The 21,173-nt window shown below is 34.3% G+C and overlaps 1 protein-coding gene across 1 annotated transcript; it reads left to right on the plus strand.

Annotated features, from left to right (window-relative positions):
* The first annotated feature begins 1,750 nt into the window (after nucleotides 1–1,750).
* On the plus strand, nucleotides 1,751–6,443 carry LOC110722025 (hyoscyamine 6-dioxygenase-like). Its single transcript, XM_021901248.1, has 5 exons — nucleotides 1,751–1,835; nucleotides 4,536–4,636; nucleotides 5,032–5,285; nucleotides 5,560–5,881; nucleotides 6,264–6,443. The coding sequence occupies exons 1-5, from the start codon at nucleotides 1,751–1,753 to the stop codon at nucleotides 6,441–6,443; spliced, it is 942 nt and encodes a 313-aa protein (XP_021756940.1).
* The last annotated feature ends 14,730 nt before the right edge of the window (nucleotides 6,444–21,173 follow it).

Consider the following 21,173-nt stretch of genomic DNA (forward strand, 5'->3'; position numbering starts at 1 on the left):
TTTTAAATAAAAGTGTTGTTATTAATTTATCAAGTACTGTTATTGATTCATTAAAAACTGTTATTTACCCTAAATAAAATATATTTGTTAAAAATAAAGCTGACGTCACTTGGTATTGGGCGAGATGACCTATACCGGGTAGCGGTCTATCATTCCGCGACATTTTCCATTATGATAAAACTACTTTTCCTTTGAGAAAATTGTATTTCATCCGTTACAAACTAAAAATGGGAATCAGAAATTTCTTTTGAAAATATTCTAAACTAGAAAACAGAATAATGTTACAAAGTATCAACCAAAACAAAAGGATTCTTGAGTTCTTTTTGAATAATAATTACTTCCTCCGTTCCTGAAGTATTGTCCCTTTAACCACTATCACTAGTGGGTATAACAATGTTTATGAGGAAAATTAGAGGTAATAAAATTTGCTTTTTTACTATAGCAATGGGCAAAAGTGAAAATGTCCATGGGAATTATTTAAATTTCTCAAGTTTTGGGCGAAATTCCAAAGCTGTAGTAAGTGTCGTGAGCCTCATCTAGTCAATGCAACTTGTCTACTTTTTGGTCAGCACACTTCCCAAACAATGCATTTTGGGAAGGCTGAATAACAAAAGCATCCCTAACGCATCGTTTAGTTGGAAGCTCGGCAAAACATCAACTATTTTAATGTTATTTATTTTAATTACTTTTTAAAATATTGAATTTATTTTAATTTCAATGGCTTGCTAAATTATGAATGTATATCACAAAATATACTTAATTAAAATAATTACTTTGTCGTTAAATAACTAGATTAAAATTTAATATTGTACTCGTAAATTTATTCATTAAAATTTAGTTAAAGATTATAAATTATAATCGGATTATAACACAATTCAACATTACAAAAATATTAATCCCTAACTTTTAAATAATATGAGAAAACAATTATGAATAGTGTGAGGACAATTATATCCTCAAAATGTTTGTTTACCTATATGCCCGTACTGATATTGTGTTAATTGCCTCTAAGCTTAACTATGTGTGATTTAATGATTCAACTCCTATGAACATATATAGAATTTGGACGATTATATCCTTTATTTAGTTACGTATTCGCTCTCATTAATGTTAATTGTTTTTTAACCCTTAAGAATAGTGTGTAAATATTTTCTTGAGAATAATGAGCGCATATTTTTTTTAACTCTTAAGAATAGTGTGTGATTATTTTCTTTTTTTAAACTAATTGGAAAGATGTGAAGATATCATAAATCATTGTTCACGTCAAGCTTGAAGCGGCGGAGTGTGAGCTATGCTGCCAAATATATATGCAAAAGATTTTGATTATAAAGTTATGTTACTTTCTCTGACGCTGAAGTTTACAAATATTTAATGTTATTGTAGATGCTGCATATTTTTCTTAAAAAAAAATATAAAACAAAAATTTCTAACTTCATACGGGTCATAGTCTGGACCCAACCCCCATATACTAGTGTTTGAAAATCAAATCAATCAAGATATTTCTTTATAAAAGTATATGGAAATAATCAATCAAGATACACTAAAATTACCTATATAAATAAATCATTTAGGATAGCAAAACATATTTGATTTACAAATATCTTGAAAAATCTATAGAGAGAATGATTTCTTATCAATAAGTTACACCTATAATTGTACTATAAAGAGGGGGGCAAAATGGCTAATTCATTTCCTCATCATAAATTGCAGCTATTCTAATTTCTTAATATTCTTCAAAAAAAAAAAAAAAATGGCGAACCTCCTCTCGAGTAGCATTATTATAGCAAATAGAGAAATACCTCAAAAGTATGTGGTTCCACCTAAAGACAAAGCGGGTTAGTTTTCTTATAAATTAAACCTTCATCTAATTTACACTCATTTATCTTTATATAATTATGTTCTATGTGAAAGAAAAAAAAATACAACAGAAAAAAAAAAAATTATATGTATTTTATTTCGCTTTGTACACAATATTCTAATGGCTGGCCAACTTAATATGCATGCATGTTACTTAAATTAAGTGGGGCCAATTGATGTGCTTGTGTACTTGTTAGCAAATACTTCTATGGTTTGTTTTAAGTTGATACATTTTTACTTTTAACATTATTCCCAACTATATATTATTTTATAACTATATAAAATATAGTCATGTGAGATCTTGCTTGTATTAACATCTACCTTTTTGTAATTTTAAAATATTAATAATTAGAGATCATTAATTGATAAAATTATGTGTTGGTAATTGTGATAAAAAAATATATCAACTAAAGATAAATGGGAGAGGCTTTATGGACATCCTTGGTTATTTTGAGTTATCTTCTCTCTCATTTGAATTATAATGAATTAACGATCAATTAGAGTGTATCATTTCATTATAAATTTTGAGAACCGGAGTGTAAACAGTTCCTTATTACAAAGCGATTCAAGAATTAAGATGTGTGATTTATTAACTTATTTTGAAACATTTTTTTATCGAATGAGAAAGTTAAATTCAGATTAAAATAATCTTAAATAAGTTCATACATGTTTAGACAAAATGAAGTTATGTTTCATATTATTAAAATAATGAGTTGAATACAACACACTCCTAATACATACACTGTATTATTATATATACTCCATTCGTCTTTTAAATGCATTGATGAATCGACAAGTATTTATTGGAAGGTGAGTAGAATGAAGTAAAACATTGCTTAAGTGAGGTTTGTTGAGGAATTAAAAGATATAGGATAGAAATAGTAGGGTATTGGTTTTTTTAAAAAAATAAGGAATGTAAGAGAAGAGCGAAAAATGAATGATAATAATAATGTATTTATATATGCAAAAGAAAAATATTGACCATGTGAGTACTTAGAGATTAAAAAAAAGAAAAAGAAATGTAAATGATATACATAACCCTTACTCCCTTAGGACTACATATAAAAAGCTAAAAAGGAAAAAAAAAACAGATAAAAATATAACATCAATTATACTTAATTTAGCGTGATTTGTAGTGTATTTATAAATTATTAGCAAATTAAAAAAGGAACAATGGAAAATTGCACATAAAACGATATAGTATATATGAACTTATTTTTTCTAATCTAATCTATTTTGAACTTTTTAATCTAAATTAAGTAATAAAATCCTTATATAAGATCAGACTACGTTTTTCCGCCAAAAAAATAAGGCTATGTTTAGTTCACCTAATTTTTGCTTATCTAATCAAATCTGAACTTATTTAATCTAATATGATATGACCTTAATTATTCTAATCTGATCTGATATGAACTTATATTTCTAATTTAATATGATCTGAATTTATTTTTTCTTATCTAATAAGATTATGTATGGTATAATATATAATATGATATGGTGTACTCTGTATTATATATCACATATCATATCATATATAATATGATATGGCCATATCATATCTAATTAAAAAAACTTGATACACCATATCATATCAAATAATACACCATATCATATCAAGTAATTGATAGTTTCACAATATTAAGTTTTTTATATATATATATATATATTTTTTTATAATTTTTACTAATAAATAATTGGAAAAATTGTCAATAATAATATGACCTATCATCGGTCTTCTATAAATAAAACGACCTTTTGATTATCCTGGAATAAAATGACCTTTGACATAGATCTGCTCAAAATATAACAGAACCTGTTGGTAACCTATTTAATAGGTTAATGGTGACATGTGTCATAAGGTGATTGGTCAGTTTAAAAAAAACTATTTTATCAAAAGTATTTGATTTTTTTATTTATAAAAAATAAAAACCAAAAGCCCCTACCCCATCACTGTCCATCCCCCACAACCCCACAAGCCCGACCCCACCACTGCCCAACCACCACTAGTCCTCACCCCCACCCTCCACCACCATCCCTACCAACCCTATCATCCCGACTAAAATCCACCCCCGATTAAAATCAGATCCCAACCCCCACCCTCCACCACCATCCTTACCAACCCTATCATCCCGACTAAAATCCACCCCCGATTAAAATCAGATCCCAACCACCACCCTCCACTTTCCCATATACTTTCATTACTTCATATTCTCCACCTTAATTCCCGTGATTTTCCTTCAAAAGTTACAAACAAAAGGGGACGGAGGGAGTATATATCTAAGGTCAAACTAGTGCATTGATATATATATATATATATATATATATATATATATATATATATATATATATATATATATATATATATATGTCAAATTCAATCGTGTCAATAATTTTTAAATGATGGGAGTATGTATCAATGTGTTTTATTATATTTGTATTAATGTGTGTATATTGCAATTATATAATTTATATATTGTTTTATTTTTGAATTAAAGATATTTAGCAATAAAAAGTCTCGCAAAAATGATAAATTATGGCTTTAATTCTCATTGAAACTTATTTTTTCTTATTCGATATGAAATAAGTAATAAGATACTTGGATGAACTAGCCATAGCCTTACTAAAATATAGTGACATGCTTAAACTTACAGTTCAAAATTCTTCTATACAATTTTTAGGTCATGCATGCAAAATAGTAATTCCAATAATTGATCTTCATGACGAAAAGAATTCAATTCAACACATTATGAAGGCTAGCCAAGATTTGGGATTATTTCAGGTTTGTACTTCATGTATTCAGTACTCTATAGCAATTATATAGCTATACAATATTTACTTTTGTGCTGCTACGATTACTAGTTGAAATTCATGGTGCTACGTGTACCTTTGTTAAAGATTTTGTGTGGTTGAGGTTACTTTTGTCTAATCATAGTAATAATGATAATTAAACTGAAAGATTTGACTTTTCTAGTGGAATATCTGACCTCTAGCCTCATTTATGTCATTGTATGCACCCAAATTCATAGTGGTGTTAAGGTATCTAATGCATAAGTCATATTGTTTTATGCACCTCGTCAATAGGTGGTTTTGATTGTGACCAATTTTATCAATTTTTTTATTAATAATTTGATCATAAATATAGGTTATGTATTTAATTTTCTTCTCTTAAAATAGGTGATAAACCATGGAATTTCAAGAGAGTTAATGAATGATGCAATGAAAGTGTTCAAGGAAGTATTTGAGTTGCCTCCACAGGAAAGATCGAAAATAAACATGAAAGAAGATTTGATAAACATTTACAGAATTTACTCAAATAGCTACAATTATGACACTGAGGAGTTTCATTTTTGGAGGGATGTTTTAAGGCACAATTGTAACCCTTTGGAAGAAAGCATCAGGTTTCGGCCTCAAAATCTTGAAAGTTGTAGGTAATCAATCATATTATCACTCATTTAACGCTAAATTTAACATGTAAAAAGTATGAATTGAGATATGACATACATTGATATGTTTGCGTGTTTCTACACCCATCGTTTAACGTATCTGCCCAAATTAAAATAGATGTGCATTTTTGAAAAGTACAAGTACATAAACCTCAATACTTAAATCTAACAACAGAATATGGAATAGTCATTTTTTATACCAAGTACGCACAACTTTAACTAGTCTTGTTTGACATTGTACTCATGCTTAAATTTCCAGGGAGATAGTTAAAGCATACGTTTTTGCCTTGAAGTGCTTGGGAAGGAAGATCTTAGAGCAAATATCCAAAGGGCTTGGGTTAGAAAAAAGTTATTTTGCAAATGAGATAACTAAAGACAACATCTTAACTATAAATCACTACCCAAAATGCCCTGATCCAAGTTTGATCATAGGACTACCCAAGCGCAAAGATCCAACCCTTATAAATATAGTTCAAGCACCCGCCAATGTTCCAGGTCACCAACTTCTTAAGGATGAGCAATGGTTTGATTTTGAGACGGCTCCTAATGCATTTCTAGTCTTTGTGGGAAAACAATTTGAGGTAATCAATACTGTTCCAAATAACCTAGTTAATTATTATTGTTCTACACTTCTAATAGTGCGATATATATCATAGGCTAAGCTTAAGATAAAGAAAAAAAGGTGATACTAGAAAGACTCAAAAGCTATAAAATAAATTCAATTTCCACCCATAATAGCCAAACAATATTTAATATTGCAACATTTAGAAGATAATTAAAAGAAATGAAAGGCCTAGGTCCCAGCCTAGCAACCCCCACCCCTAGACCCGCCACTATTTATCTACACACATATGTTTTTTCTTATATTTGTATCATATTTCTCGTACAAAATACTTTGTAAAAATTTGTGATATATGAGTACATTACATTGGAGACTGTTAATTAAAGTTCAACTTGAGACAGGTTATTAGCAATGGGAAAATGAAAGGGGTGGTGCATCGAATAGTGACAAACTCAAACTACGCACGAACAACTGCAGTGTTCTTTGTTAGCCCACTTTATAAGGCATTTCGAAATAAGGAACATTTTGACTTCCACAATGGCCATAATGATGAGGATATAGATGTTATATTCAAAACTTAATATTATAATCAATAATCATCAATGCCAAAGTTATACCCCTTTATCACAAAATGTAATTTGTTCCTACTTTGGTATTTTTATTGCACAGAATAAGTTCAAGTAGAATTTTATAGACATAGGAGTATATCATTTCTAGGTTCTTAATTATGAAGTAATTTGCATTACACATTTTGTGATTGTTAGTTATTGTGATACATTATAGATTAATGAAATGCTATAATGATTATTATAGTAAGTATTATTACGTGAAAATTGTATCTTTTTTTTTAACTTTTAAGTCAAATTCACTTATGTTAATTATTTAAGTATAAATAGATATTTTATTGTAAGTAGTTAACTATATATATTGCCTTTATCCCTAAAATAATTTAATAGACTAGAAATATTTATGAGTATTTTAATTCATATATACCAAAATTTTTGGCCAAATTTAATTAATTATCAGTAATTTTATTTATCAAAATAATTATTAATTAAATAAAAAGTTATCCTTCTCTTTTTTACTTTTAAAAATCCTAAATAATATTTAGATATAGATTCTTTTAAAGCTATTATATAAGTTTCAATTATACATTTTAATTAAAAAAAATCAAAATTTAGAGAATTACTATTAAGATATACCATTTAATTAAAAAATAGTGTGTAGCCAGAGCAATACGCTGGAGCTATAAATTAAACTTATATCTATGTAATTAATTAAACCAATGAATATTAATAACTAATGAGACTAAATAAGCACTCTCAATTTGATGTTATATACAAAGTATTTAGTTTGTTATGATGGAATATGAAGCATAATTAAAAGGTGACAAAGATGATAAGAATATTAATTCATTTCTAATTGGTCTTGTGTTTAAACCTTGCAATAAACATATTTATTTCCATTGAAATATGTTTATAGAAAAATGGATGATGAGTCATATTTCGATGATGTGGCATATTTCTTATATGTGAATGATGCCACATGGCACATATTCTTTTTTAGGAATGCTTCATACACGCGTGTGCGCGCGTGCGCACACACACACACCTAATTGTGTCTCCCCAAAACCAAATGCAGGGATGAGTACTTTTAATGTCATTTGATTATCGAATGAAGTGAAATGTGAAAGAGTCTCGTAATTCCTCTGTTTTAATATAAATACTTCTTTCTGCTTTCAAGAATATTCCTTTTCGTGCTTTATTTATGAAAATGTCAATCCAATTTAGTTTGGTCCATGATAAGGGCCCAATAATAGTGTAGTTGGATGGGGCTCGAAAAGAGCTTTCCAACGATATATTATAAAACCCGATTTCAATATTAAATTGGATATTAAATATGTTTTATGGGTGACCCAATGATCAAGTGGAGGGTCCATTTAATTATCATTGCTAAAGTCATTAGGAATTACTTTAATTTTCTAGAATAATCTAGAAGGTTATTTTAATATCTAAAGAGATTAGGATTAATAATTATATTTTTAGAAAATATAAAGCATTTTAGTTGGAATAAAACAAGTGATTTTAAAAGATAATGTACGGACTCTAATTACCAAATTATATTCGAAAAATAATTTTGTACAGCTAAAAATTATCAAGCAGCACCATCGCTCCGCGATGGAGCCATTACATTGTGATAATCCTGTCACGCAGCGATGGAGCCATTGCGTCGCGATGGTTTATCGCGCCGCGATGCATGGATACGGTTTTACTTCGATTGAAATAGGGTCATATATCCCCGTTTTTAATTATCAACAACAATCATCTACACTAGTAGAAAAATACTAAAGGCCACCGGTTTAAAACCCCCTTATGCCACCGGTTTTGAACCGGTGGGCATGTGGGGGGTGGCAATAGCTTATTTAAAAGCCACCGGTTTTGTTATTGACCGGTGGAATTATATATTATTACCACCGGTTAACCGGTGGCAATACTCAATTCCCGTTTTTTTATTTATATTAAATTTAAGCCACTGGTTAACCGGTGGCAATTCTCCCATATAATTTTTTTCTTTTTTTAATTCACTTGAAATACCGAACAATTAAACCAAAAAAAAAAAAATCAACATCAAAATATAAATCGAATTTCATATCATCATTCAATATATATAAATCGCAAACTTACAACATATAATCGTAAAAAAAAAAATTCCAATATAAATCAATATAATTGAAGTATTGAACAATTACAACATATAAATAAAAAAAATACAATATAAACCAAAAAAAAAATTACATCATAAAAAAAAAAACCCATAGAACATCTAAATCAATATTCCTAAATCTTGATTCTTCAATTTCATCAATATACCTGAATCAATTAAAAAAAAAATTGATTAAAAAATATAAGCGCAAAAAAAAAAAAAAACTCAAAACACTTGAACCCAGAAGATCGAGTTATACCCTCAAAAAACCCTGAAAAAAAGAATGTACCCATAATTAAAATCGAATTAAACCCAGAAGATCGAATTAAAATCAAATAAAATCGAATTAAAATCGATTTTAAAACTCAGAAAAATTCGATTTTAAAAACCCAGAAAATTTGATTGAAAAACCAGAAAAATTCGATTTAAAAACCAAGAAAAACCAGAAGAACTCGAATAAAATCGATTAAAATCAAATAAAAATCGAATAAAAATCGATTTTAAAACTTAGAAAATTTGATTTAAAAAACCCAGAAATATTCGATTGAAAAACCAGAAAAATTCGATTTAAAAACCAAAAAAACCCAGAAGAACTAGAATAAAATCGATTAAAATAAAATTAAAATCGATTTTTAAACTCAGAAAATTCGATTTAAAAAACTTAGAACAATTCAATTTTAAAACACAGATAAATTCGGTTTAAAAACCCAGAAAAATCAACAAGAATTGAATAATGTCGATTAAAATAAAATAAATATTGAATTAAAATCGATTAAAATCAAATTAAAATCGAATTAAAATCAAATAAAAATCAATTAAAATCAAACCCTAACCTCGATTGAAGTTGGTGTTTCTCATGCATGTGTTCGTGGTGTTATTGCAGCGATGGTGGTGTTATTGTTGCGGTGGTGGTCTTGGTGGTGGTGGAAAAATTGGTGGTGGTGGTGGAGATCGAAGGAAATGAGAAAGAGAAGGAGGAGAGGGAAGAGAGGAGAGAGAAAGAGAAGGAGGAGAGGATGAAGGAGAAGAGGGGAGTGGGGATCGGAGCTGATCGAGGAGAGAGAAAGAGAAGGAGGAGAGGTGGTGATGAACTGGTCGAGAAGAGAGAAAGAGAAGGTGGGTGATGAAACGACTGGTGATGGGTGCGTGAAATGGTAGGGTTTGGGTATATATAGGGCCGATTTTTTTTTTTTTTTTTTTTTTTACTATATATTAGAAAGCCACCGGTTTTGAACTGGTGGGAATAATATTTTCCCCACCGGTTCGGTTTGAACCGGTGGCAATAATATCCCCGCCTATTTTTCCCCTGTTTTTGTCACTGGTTCTTTAAAATCGGTGGCAATTGAGCGGTGCCTTTTTGCCTTTTTCTACTAGTGCTATTCTATTCTCTCTCTCTCTCTCTCTCTCTCTCTCTCTCTCTCTCTCTCTCTCAAAGCTAGAAGCTTATTCTTTTTCCCTCTTTCTAAGCCTTCCTTTATCAAGTAATACTCGTCCATCACGAGACTTAGACACACATAACCAAGGTCGAAGTTGCCTTCGCCCTAGATGTGAAAGGTTGTTTGTTCTGAGAATTTGGTCCCAAATCCCTATTTTAATTATTTAAATTAATTGTTTGATTTAATATTTTCATTGAAGTTACTAACGTGTGTATTGTTTTGATAGAAAGAGATACGAGGCAACAAAGTGAGTAATTTTATTTCTACATTTCTTTAGAAAGCATGCTTATATTATTTTGATTCCTAGTATCATGCTAAGATGTTATTTATTGCTTTCTAGTATCATGTTTAGATTGCTTCCTATTTTCTTTTATCATGCTAGTATCATGTCAGGGCTAAAGATTTGATTTTTATTGTTAGCGACATGCTAGGATTTGTTATTAATCATGTTAGTATCATGCCTAGGATCTTGCTAATATTATGCTTTGATGATATTGATATTAATATTGCGATGATGATTTGTTGTATCTATATTATTATGTTGCTTGATATATTATTGTTATTGCTTGATCACACCCTCTCTTGTAGGTTTAAAGGGAATTTGTACTTGAAATAACGCCTAATAAGATAATTAATAATTTTATTTAGGCTAATATGATTTTAATTCAAGTGATCGATCACCATTAATAGATCACTAGTAGAAAAATAGTGATTGGCACCGATCAATGGCCACCGGTTTTGTAGACACCCATTTGTGTCTCCCCAAAACCAAACCCAGTGATGAGTACCTTTCACGTCGCTCATAATCGAATGAAGCGAAAGTGTGGAAAGTCTAGTGTTGCGGAAAGTTTTAATTCTTTTCTCTTCTCTCTGTTTTTGAAAATTATTTTAAGAAAACAGCCAATCTAGTTTGGTTGGTCCATGATATGGGTCCAATAGTAGTGTAGTTGGATAGGGCTTGCAAAGACCTTTCCAACGATATATTATAAGCCCAATTCCGATGAATATTAAGGAAGTTATGGCCAATTTACTAATCTGGGCCCGGTTTGAGCTTTATATACGACCCAATGATCTAGGGGAGAGCCTAATATGATTTATCATTCCTAATGAAATTAGGAATGGTTTTAGTCTTCTAGAATCTTCTAGAAGGTTCTTTTCATTCCTAATTCAATTAGCATTGATAAATTGACTTTTGTTAACTTTTCAGAGTTTTAATCAAAATCATATAGCATTTTCGAGGAAATTATACGATTTTATCCTCCAGTACGGCAAATTTATCTGATTTTCGAAAACGCGTTAAAATCAGGCTTGGCGCCTAACCCCAGGCATTGGCGCCTGGAACCAGGCCTGGCGCCTGGCGCTAGTGTTGGTGCCTGGCGCCAGCTAGCCAAGGGTGGCGCCAGCTCTGTTTTCTGTGCGTCACTCTGTTTTGTTTAATTTATCTTTTTGGCTGATTTTCTCTATAAATATCGTATTAAAAACTCTGTTTTCATACACCATTCATCATCAATTCTCATCTACATTCATTCATTCATCACCAATTCTCATCATTCACCTACAATCAGTTTTAATTAGCATTCTCTCTCTCTTTTCTAAACTTTGCTTTTTACATACAAAATTCCGCATTCACAAGATCTAGAAACACCTAGCCATATTCGAAGTTGCCTTCGCTCTAGACGTGAAAGGTTTTAATTTCTGAGGGTTTGGTCCCAAATCTCTATTTCAATTATTTAATTTAATTGTTGTTTATTATTTTCCTTGAAGTTACTAACGTGTGTATTTTTTTATTAGAAAGAGGTACGAGGTATCAAAGTAATTACTTTAATGGTTTTTATTGATGTTATGATGTAGACATCATGTTTAAATTGTTATTATGTTATTCCTAGTATCATGTCTAGGGTAATTTTAATATTAAATATGATTGTTACGATGCTTCCTATGTTCTTCCTAATATTTATGATTGCTAGTATCATGTTAGGGCTAAAGATTTGATTTTTATTGCTTAGTGACATACTAGGGTTTGTTATTAATCTTGTTAGTATCATGCCTAAGATCTTGCTATTATTATGCTTTAATATTAACATGATTATTATTATGGTTAATATGATTATTATTATGATTATTGTTATTTTTATGATCATGATTATATTTATTATTATTATTATATTGCTTGATATTATATATTGTTATTGCTTGATCACGCCTTTTTATGCATGTTTAAAGGGAATTGGTACTTGTAATCACGCTTAATAAGATATTTAATAATCTTGTTAGGGTTAATATGATTATAATTCAAGTGATCGCCAATAATAGATTTGTTTGTGCATTATATTCAACTAACATAGATAAACAGGTTTAGGGTTAATCTATTGATTGCATGTTAATTAAAAAGCGCACGAATACGATCAGAATAAAGTAGAGGCCTATTATTAGGGCAGGTTCAATCTCTTTTAGGTTGGATTTGTACCTTCATCCCCGAACCCTTATTTGGTTCTAGACCTTATGGAGTTGACGATCTCTTGGATCGTTAAGGGGTGTAACCTTCAACTTGTGAACGGTTTACAAGTTCCTAAAACTTGTTGGCGACTCTTTTGCTCTATCTTCTTCCCTTTAGGACGCCACCGTACTTTAGTGTATGATCACAGTGGGGTTCAAGCTAGTGGGATTTAAAGGATTGAAAATATTCCCTACTGTTTTTGGCGACTTCATAAGGGAGGATTTCTATTTTAATTCTTGAATTTGTTTCGGCAATGGTTTAGAATGAGTGGATGAGACTCGAAAAGTTCTAAGTATTTCATGTGCGTAATTTTGATTAACATTATTGTCATATGCATAAAAAAGATGTCATTGGAAAGACCATCCGTATTGAGTTAAAAACATAGGATTTTACACGTAGGAAATTTGAGAAATATCTTTCACAACTAGGACTGAAATAACACCACGCGAAACTGGAAAATTTTATCGAGCACAGAAAGCTGCTGAGGCATGTGGGAAGTAGCGTCAGGGGCCAGAGCTTGGCGCCAGCAATTTAATCGTAGCGCCAGACGCCAGTATTGGCGCCAGGCGCTACAGTTAAAAGCTGGCGCCAGTCTCTGATTGCTGGCGCTAATTTCCCCCAATACTGAGCCAGAAATATGCGTTCTAATTTCGACCAGTTTTTCGTATTGTTTGCTCGATCCTACTTTTTGATTAAATTTTTTCTCACTTTTCTTTAACCCATATGTGTTCTACATATGGACATAACACTCTGGGAATTCATACTCCATCTACCTGATTGAACGCTCCGCGCAACAAAGGGTACATCCGAGATGTTGAATTCACCAAACCATGGAAGCGAGTTTTTTCTAAAACTCGCGGTGTCCCATCCACTCGCGCCAACCCTTCACGGTTAGGCTTCCGCGCGGTGCATCCGGAAAATTAACCATGGACCCCTTTTGACTAAACCATATCCCGAACTTTAGTGAACTAGAGCCATGGTTATGTTGCAAACTCATTGCATCATATTGTGCCTACTTGACTAATTGTGCATTATTTGTTGTGCATATATTCTATGTTTATCTTAACCGTTTGTTGACTTGTGTTGAGACTAAATAAATTAACGACTTAAAGAATTTTTCCTAATTAATTAATTAATTAATTAATTAGAGTCAATAAAGTCTAATATTTTAATCGGAATTGACCTAGTACGACTTTAGGCATACCCCAGTTGACTAATAACACCGAAAACAGTCCCAGACCGAAGCTCCAATATTGGCGCAAAGGTCTAAGTTGTAGCGCCACATTATGGAGTGTAGCGCCTGACGACAGTTGTGTCGTCTGGCGCCAGTCTCCATAGTGCGACGCCAGTTCTGTTGCTTGGCCGACAGTTCGGATTATTGGTCGAGTCATCACCTAGGGTCTGATTAATAAGTCTTCTGTTTATTTCGGTTAATTTTTCTGTTGATAATATTTAATTGAACCAAAGATCGAGTTTAGGCACTAAGTCCCATATTCTTACACAAGAGTCCAAGCATGTCACTTACACTCAACGCACACCAATACACATACTTTGACCATGATTAAGAGAGTCTTGTGTGCGCGTTTTTCCGTCATTTTTTAGGGGGGTAAGTCGGATATTAATCCTCCAATAAAAAATAATAATACTTAGTTCCCTAAAAATATGTACATTATTTTTGCCAAAAATATGCACCCTTTTCTTTTTCCCTTAAAATAAACCATAAAGTCAAGTTGATTCGAGTCAAGTAATTAAAACGCAAAATGGTTTAATTTACAGCGCGTGGTCAAGAAAGGAAGGGCGGTTAATCAAAGACAACCTCTTCGTACAAGTCCAACTTTTCGACAAACCCATAGCTCGCAAGAGAAAAGCTAAGACTATAATGGCAACACAAGAAGAAGTCAATGATCTTAAGAACCAGCTGACTACTGTGACTGAGACACTGAAGCTTCTTGCACATAGGATTGATGATCCCATGAAGCAACAACAAATGGACCTCATGCAAGAGAGTTTAAGCAAGTTGTCTAGCGACTACAAGTTTCAAGAGCTTACATCACAAGGGGTCTCGGTGGACAAAGATCTTCTTCCGCAGAAGTTCAACGCCAACGACATCCTAAAATTCAGAGCAATTGACAACCCTTACTTTCATTTAAGAGCATTTGAAACAATAATGGGTATCAAGGGTATCGATAAGAAGGTCTTCCCTTCTCTGTTCTCACTATCTCTCGAGACCGTTTGCCAACAATGGTTCTTTTCTCTCGAGAAAGAAAAGACCTCTACCTGGGAGTCAATAGCAAACGCTTTCGTTGATAGGTACAAGTGCAACATTCAAGTCGAGACCGACCATAGAGAACTTGAAATCCTTAAACAAAAAGAGAATGAAGGTTTCACCTCTTTCTTTAACAAGTGGAGAGAAACCTCAGCAAAGATGATTGAGGTGCCAAGTGAAAAAGAGTCTGTGAGACTGTTTATCAAAAATCTCCAAGAAAAATATTCCAAACATCTCAAATATCAAAATAATCTTCATACTTTCAAGGCCGTTTATGACATTGGGATCAATATTGAAGATGACTTGGCTAAGTCAAAAGCTGCCAACAATAACTCCAACAGTGGCTGGAAAGGAAAGAAGAATGCCAATCCTTCTTCTTCCAAAACCGCCCACTCAAATAATGTTAGCACCTTTAATTTAGGAGAAGTTCTTGCCATGAACAACAAAGGACAGAAGAAACCATTTAGGAGGAACTTCACTCCTATTGGCATGAGTTATGACACCGCATTTGATCGACTAAATGCAAAAGGTCTTATAACTCCTATTGGACCATTTGGGGATCCACCAGTTGAGAAGAGGTCGGTTAACTTGAACCCCAATGCACACTGCAAGTATCACCAAGGTAGGGGCCATCCCACTGAAAGCTGTTGGAACCTTAAGGAAGCTATCCAAGACCTAATCGACAATCACAAACTACCGTTGCCCCCTGCCAGTAAGAAGCCAAGCATCGACAATGCACCTCTAGCTCATACCCTGGCTATCTCTGATGAAGAAAACGAGGTTGACCCCTCCTCTCTCATTAAACCTGTCAATGAGATCAGTGCCATAGAAAAAGCAGAGGAAATCTTTTTCGATGTCAAAGATAGCCTTCCAGAACTGGAAAATAAAGAAGATATACAATTTCTCACACTGTCCATGAAGGAGGCATCGCAACTACTACGTAAAGCTCTCAAAGTTATGAACGAACTCCATAAGAAATATAATGAGCTTCCACTTCCGAACGAAGAACCTAAAAAAGAATTTACACCAGTGATAACGACTTATGAGGCAAAGCACTTTCCCTTACAAGTCACTGAAAAACCCAAGAAGAGCAATAAAATCTACACTCCAATTGGGATCCCATATGCGCAAATGTTCGAAATGCTCTCCGAGAGTGGCGAGGTCAAACCTCTCGAACCGAGACCATTCGAGTCATTAAAAAGGACAGATAGATATTACTGTCAGTATCATCAATCAGGGGGTCACACTATAGAAAACTGTTTCAAATTCAAGGATTTGGTATAGAAAATGATTGATGAAAAGAAACTGGTCCAAGTTCAACAAGAAGAGGATACAACCATTAATGGAGTCTAGGACAGTGATGAAGAAGATGTCTATCTAAAGGACATAGTAGGACCTTCACTTTCCGTGTCATACACCACATATGACATTTGGACTGAAGAAGATTCATCAATAGACGTCCTCACAAGATCGGGGAGAATGCAACCTCCCGTTTCAACACAACCTATTCCAACCATACACCAAGTTCCCATACCTATCATCGAAGACAACGAAATTGTTAAACAGTTTAAGAAGACAAAAGTTGAGATGAATGTGTGGAAACTTCTGGCAACATCTCGAGAACATAGGTTGGCTGTAATGAATGCCTTGGACAAAATCGGGATAGATTCTGACACTACTCCTGAGGGACTAGCCAACTTCCTCACAAGTGACCTTCCTAGTCCGATTAATTTGATCACCTTTTCTGACAAAGATTTACCCCCAGAAGGTGACAAACATTACAAGGCGTTAAACCTCACGGTAGTTTGCAAAAGGATGAATGTTCCTATGACTCTTGTAGACAATGGATCAGCCATCAACGTTTGTCCACTTAGAACTGCGAGGATGCTCAGCATAAGGGACGAAGATTTAACTCCTTCCACACAAGGAATAAGAGCCTACGATAATACTCGTCGTTAAGCTCTCGGCAAAATTACTCTAAATATAACGGCAGGAGCAATAGAACATGCTACTACTTTCCAAGTAGTGGACATCAAAGCCTCATTCACCTTATTATTGGGACGCCCTTGGCTTCATGATCTAAAGGCCGTCCCTTCATCTCTCCACCAACAAGTAAAAGCTATAGTTGGGAATCCCAATCACTATAGATGCTTCGCCCATGAGAATAAAATCTATAGAAAATCCAATTATTAATGTGGAACACGACGAGGATGATGAAGACCTATGGGGCTTTAACGAAGAAGTCTCCTTAATCCAGGAGGATGAAAAGACCCCTCTTTTCCATGAACCCCATTCAAACATGATTTTCAACGCCATGCTAAAGAAACAAGGACACTTTCCTGGGATGACTTTAGGAAAGAAGAAAGGAATGTCAAAACCGCTGGAGTCACCTAGCCTCCCTAAGTTAGATACTTTCGGACTTGGTTTCGAACCGACTCGGAAGGATCTCAAGCGAGCCCAGGAAAAGTTGAAAGCACGTAGGGACGCTCGCATTCAAAAGAAAGCAATTCCGATGGATCAGTACCCCCTTACGCTTAATGGTCATTTCATAAAAGAGGGAGAGGACTATCCATGTCATGAATTTCCCGAGCCATTTGTTGTAAACGGCATAAGACAACCGGGATTCGAGATTTTCTTGGATTGCTACTTCACTGATGAAATCCCAACTCCCGTCCACAAGGAGAAAGCACCTCCATGCTTTGACTTTAACGTCATGGGATTACTGTTTGGGCGAGAAAATAATGAGACAACTTATGAAGAAAATAATTCCTCGCTCATTCAAACGGTCCTACAAAGTGAAAGCTTCGACCCCTCGAAGCTAATTACTCCAGCTGAAGGATCACTACAAGGGTGGCGCAAGACTATCAAAGTGACTACTCCAAGCGGAAGGAAGATATCAATTACGACAGGACAGGGGCCGATGTTTGAGGAGTCGTCTGAGTCAGATTCTGAGTCAGAGTCTTTCCCTTTAGAGTCTTCTAAGTCTTTAGTAGTAGCACCTCCCCCTCTTATTTCTCATCCTAGGATAGTTAGTGATCCAGTCCCTGAGGACATATCACTCTTTGATGTAATGATCTCAGAGTATAATAACATTTCTCATTCTCCTTACTTCTTGTGTTCTTCTCTAACCCAAGATGACAAGTATTGCTTAGCTAACGATGAAAGAGACAAAGAAATTATTAAAGCAATGGAAACACTCGAAAAGAAAACACCGGTAATTGAAGAGACTCAAACAGTTGATATCTCGAATGATTCAACTCATAAAAGAGAAGTTAAAATCGGATTAACATTGAATAAACAAGAAAGAACCGATTTAATTAACTTACTTAAAGAATTTATCGATGTATTTTCTTGGTCATATGAAGATATGCCAGGCATTTATAGAGAAATAGCTCAACACACTATACCACTAATTCCAGGAATGAAACCTGTAAAACAAAAGTTGCGTCGAATGAAACCCAACGTAGCACTTAAAATAAAAGAAGAAGTTCAAAAACAAATAACTGCAAGTTTCATCAAGGTATCCAAATACCCCGAATGGGTCGCCAACGTCGTCCCAGTTCCGAAGAAAGACGGAAGGGTAAGAATGTGTGTCGACTATCGAGATCTAAATAAGGCAAGTCCGAAGGACGACTTCCCTTTTCCACACATCGATATTCTGGTAGATAACACGGAAAATCACGCACTTCTCTCGTTCATGGATGGGTACGCAGGTTACAACCAGATTCTCATGGCAGAAGAAGACATGGAGAAAACAACCTTTATAACACCATGGGGCACTTACTGCTACACGGTAATGCCATTCGGGTTGAAAAACGCGGGTGCTACTTACCAACGTGCATCAACTGCCTTACTCCATGACATGATGCACAAGGATGTCGAGGTATATGTCGACGACATGATTGTAAAATCAAAAGACCGTCCAGGCCATCAAATAGCCTTAAGGAAATTTTTCGAAAGGCTAAGAAAATATAACATGAGGTTGAATCCATCAAAATGTGCTTTTGGAGTCACCTCAGGCAAGCTCTTGGGATACGTCATAAGCTCTAGAGGAATAGAGGTAGATCAAACCAAGATTAAAGCAATCATGTCAATGCCACCGCCCAAGACTGAGAAACAGATTCGAGGGTTTATTGGCCGGTTGCAATACATAAGTAGGTTCATATCAAAACTGACGACGATATGTGAACCAATCTTCAAGAAGCTCAAGAAGAATGTACCAGTAATATAGGATGACGAGTATCAAAAAGCCTTTGAAAAGATCAAGGCCTATCTCGCAAATCCTCCCGTATTAGCACCAGCACTTCCCGGAATACCTCTTAGGTTATATTTGACTGTTACCAAAGAGACAATGGGAGCCATGCTAGCACAAGAAGTAGAAGGTAAAGAGAACGTAATCTATTACCTAAGTAAAAAGATGCTCGAATACGAAACACGCTATACACCGCTCGAGAAATTGTGCCTCTCCTTGGTGTGGGCCACAACTAAGTTAAGACATTACATGTTGGTGCATACCGTTTTCGTAGTTTCCCGATTAGATCCACTCAAGTATCTGTTCGAGAAATCTACACTCAATGGACGCATATCAAGATGGATATTCAATCTAGCCCAGTTCGATGTGAGGTTTATGCCACAAAAAGCTATTAAAGGATTGGGGTGTCAGACTTTCTAGCAGATTTTCCAATAGAAGACTCGACGCCAATACAAGACAATGAATTTCCAGATGAAGACCTAATGGTCACTGAAGATGATACTTGGACCTTTTATTTCGACGGAGCCTCAAACCAAAAGGGATGTGGCGTTGGAGTACTACTAGTATCATCTAAAGAGGAGCATGTTCCAATCTCCATAAAGCTTGATTTCGACATTACCAACAATGCTGCTGAATATGAAGCATGCGTGGTAGGCCTTGAAACAACTTTGGCATTGGGAGTAAAGAACTTAAGGATATCCGGAGACTCTTCTTTGATCATCAATCAGATATCTAAAAGGTGGAAAGTAAGGAGCGAAAGCCTAGCCCCTTACCAAACCTATCTGGAAACTCTTACCGATCAGTTAGAGAAGGTAGAATACACATATCTACCTAGAGAAGAAAACCAATTTACCGATGCCTTGGCAAGATTAGCCTCAATGGTTAGGATTCCCACGGAAATCGAGCAAATGCCTCTAACTATCGAAAAAAGGCACAAACCAGCATACATCCAGGCCATAGAAGACGACCACTTAGTCCAAGAAGAAGAAGAAGAAGAAGAAGAACCGTGGTACACGGACATACTCAACTATGTCACCAATGGAGAATACCCTCCTCATGCTGACAAAAGAGCAAAGCGAGCATTAAGACTTTTGGCTTCTCAATATGTACTCGTAGACAACGAGCTACATAAAAGGGTACCTAAAGGTCGAGCTCTCCTATGCGTAGGAAAGAAGGATGCACAAAGAGTAATGCGAATAGTCCACGAAGGAATTTGTGGGACACATATAAATGGCAAAATTTTAGTCCAGAAAATAATGCGAGAAGGATATTATTGGACTACAATGAATAGGGATTGCCATCAATATGTAAAAAGATGCCCTAAATGCCAAATTTACGCCAATTTTACAACATGTCCCTCCATCTTTGATCTACACCTACACATCGCCATGGCCATTCTCTACATGGGGAATTGACATCATTGGCAAAATCACTCCCCCAGGAACAGGAGGCCACGAATTTATCCTAGTAGCAATCGATTACTTTACAAAGTGGGTCGAAGCGCAATCGTACGCTAAACTCACTGCAAAACATGTAGCACTCTTTAACGAAAGAAATATTATTTGTCGATATGGAGTCCCACATGAAATGATAAGTGATAATGGAACTCACTTTCAAGTCGAATGTGAAGAAATGCTACAAAAATATGGCGTTCAACATCATCATTCTTCCCCTTATAGACCTCAAGCAAACGGAGCAGTCGAGGCAACTAATAAAAATTTAAAGACTATCATCGAAAAAATGACGGAAAATTATAAGGATTGGCCTGACAAGCTTCACTTCGCATTGTGGGGTTATCGCACGTCAATTCGTACATCAACAGGAAATACGCCATTTTCCTTGGTATATGGAATGGATGCCGTACAACCTGTCGAACTAGAAATACCATCTCTACGCATCGCGTTAGAGAGTAAACTCGATGAAGTTGAATGGACTAGGGCAAGATACGAATAACGACTAGAAGCTCTACATCACACTCAGTGTTACCAAACTCGCATGGCTAGGCATTTTAATAAGAAGGTCAAGACAAGAAATATCAAAGTAGGAGACTTGGTATTAAAAGCGCTAAGGAAAAATGGTTTAGACCCAAGGGGTAAATTTAGACCTAATTGGTCTGGACCCTACATTGTCAAAACAATCTTGTCAGGAGGTGCAACA

Source organism: Chenopodium quinoa, unplaced genomic scaffold (genome assembly GCF_001683475.1).
Source record: "Chenopodium quinoa cultivar QQ74 unplaced genomic scaffold, ASM168347v1, whole genome shotgun sequence".
Lineage (NCBI taxonomy): Eukaryota > Viridiplantae > Streptophyta > Magnoliopsida > Caryophyllales > Amaranthaceae > Chenopodium > Chenopodium quinoa.

What these genes read in the sequence shown, in the direction of transcription:
- LOC110722025 (XM_021901248.1), top strand. Translation starts at nt 1,751, where the DNA reads ATGGCGAACCTCCTCTCGAGTAGCATTATTATAGCAAATAGAGAAATA. An exon ending in TCCACCTAAAGACAAAGCGG is followed by an intron (nt 1,836 to 4,535) that starts GTTAGTTTTCTT and finishes TACAATTTTTAG; the next exon opens with GTCATGCATGCAAAATAGTA. An exon ending in AAGATTTGGGATTATTTCAG is followed by an intron (nt 4,637 to 5,031) that starts GTTTGTACTTCA and finishes CTCTTAAAATAG; the next exon opens with GTGATAAACCATGGAATTTC.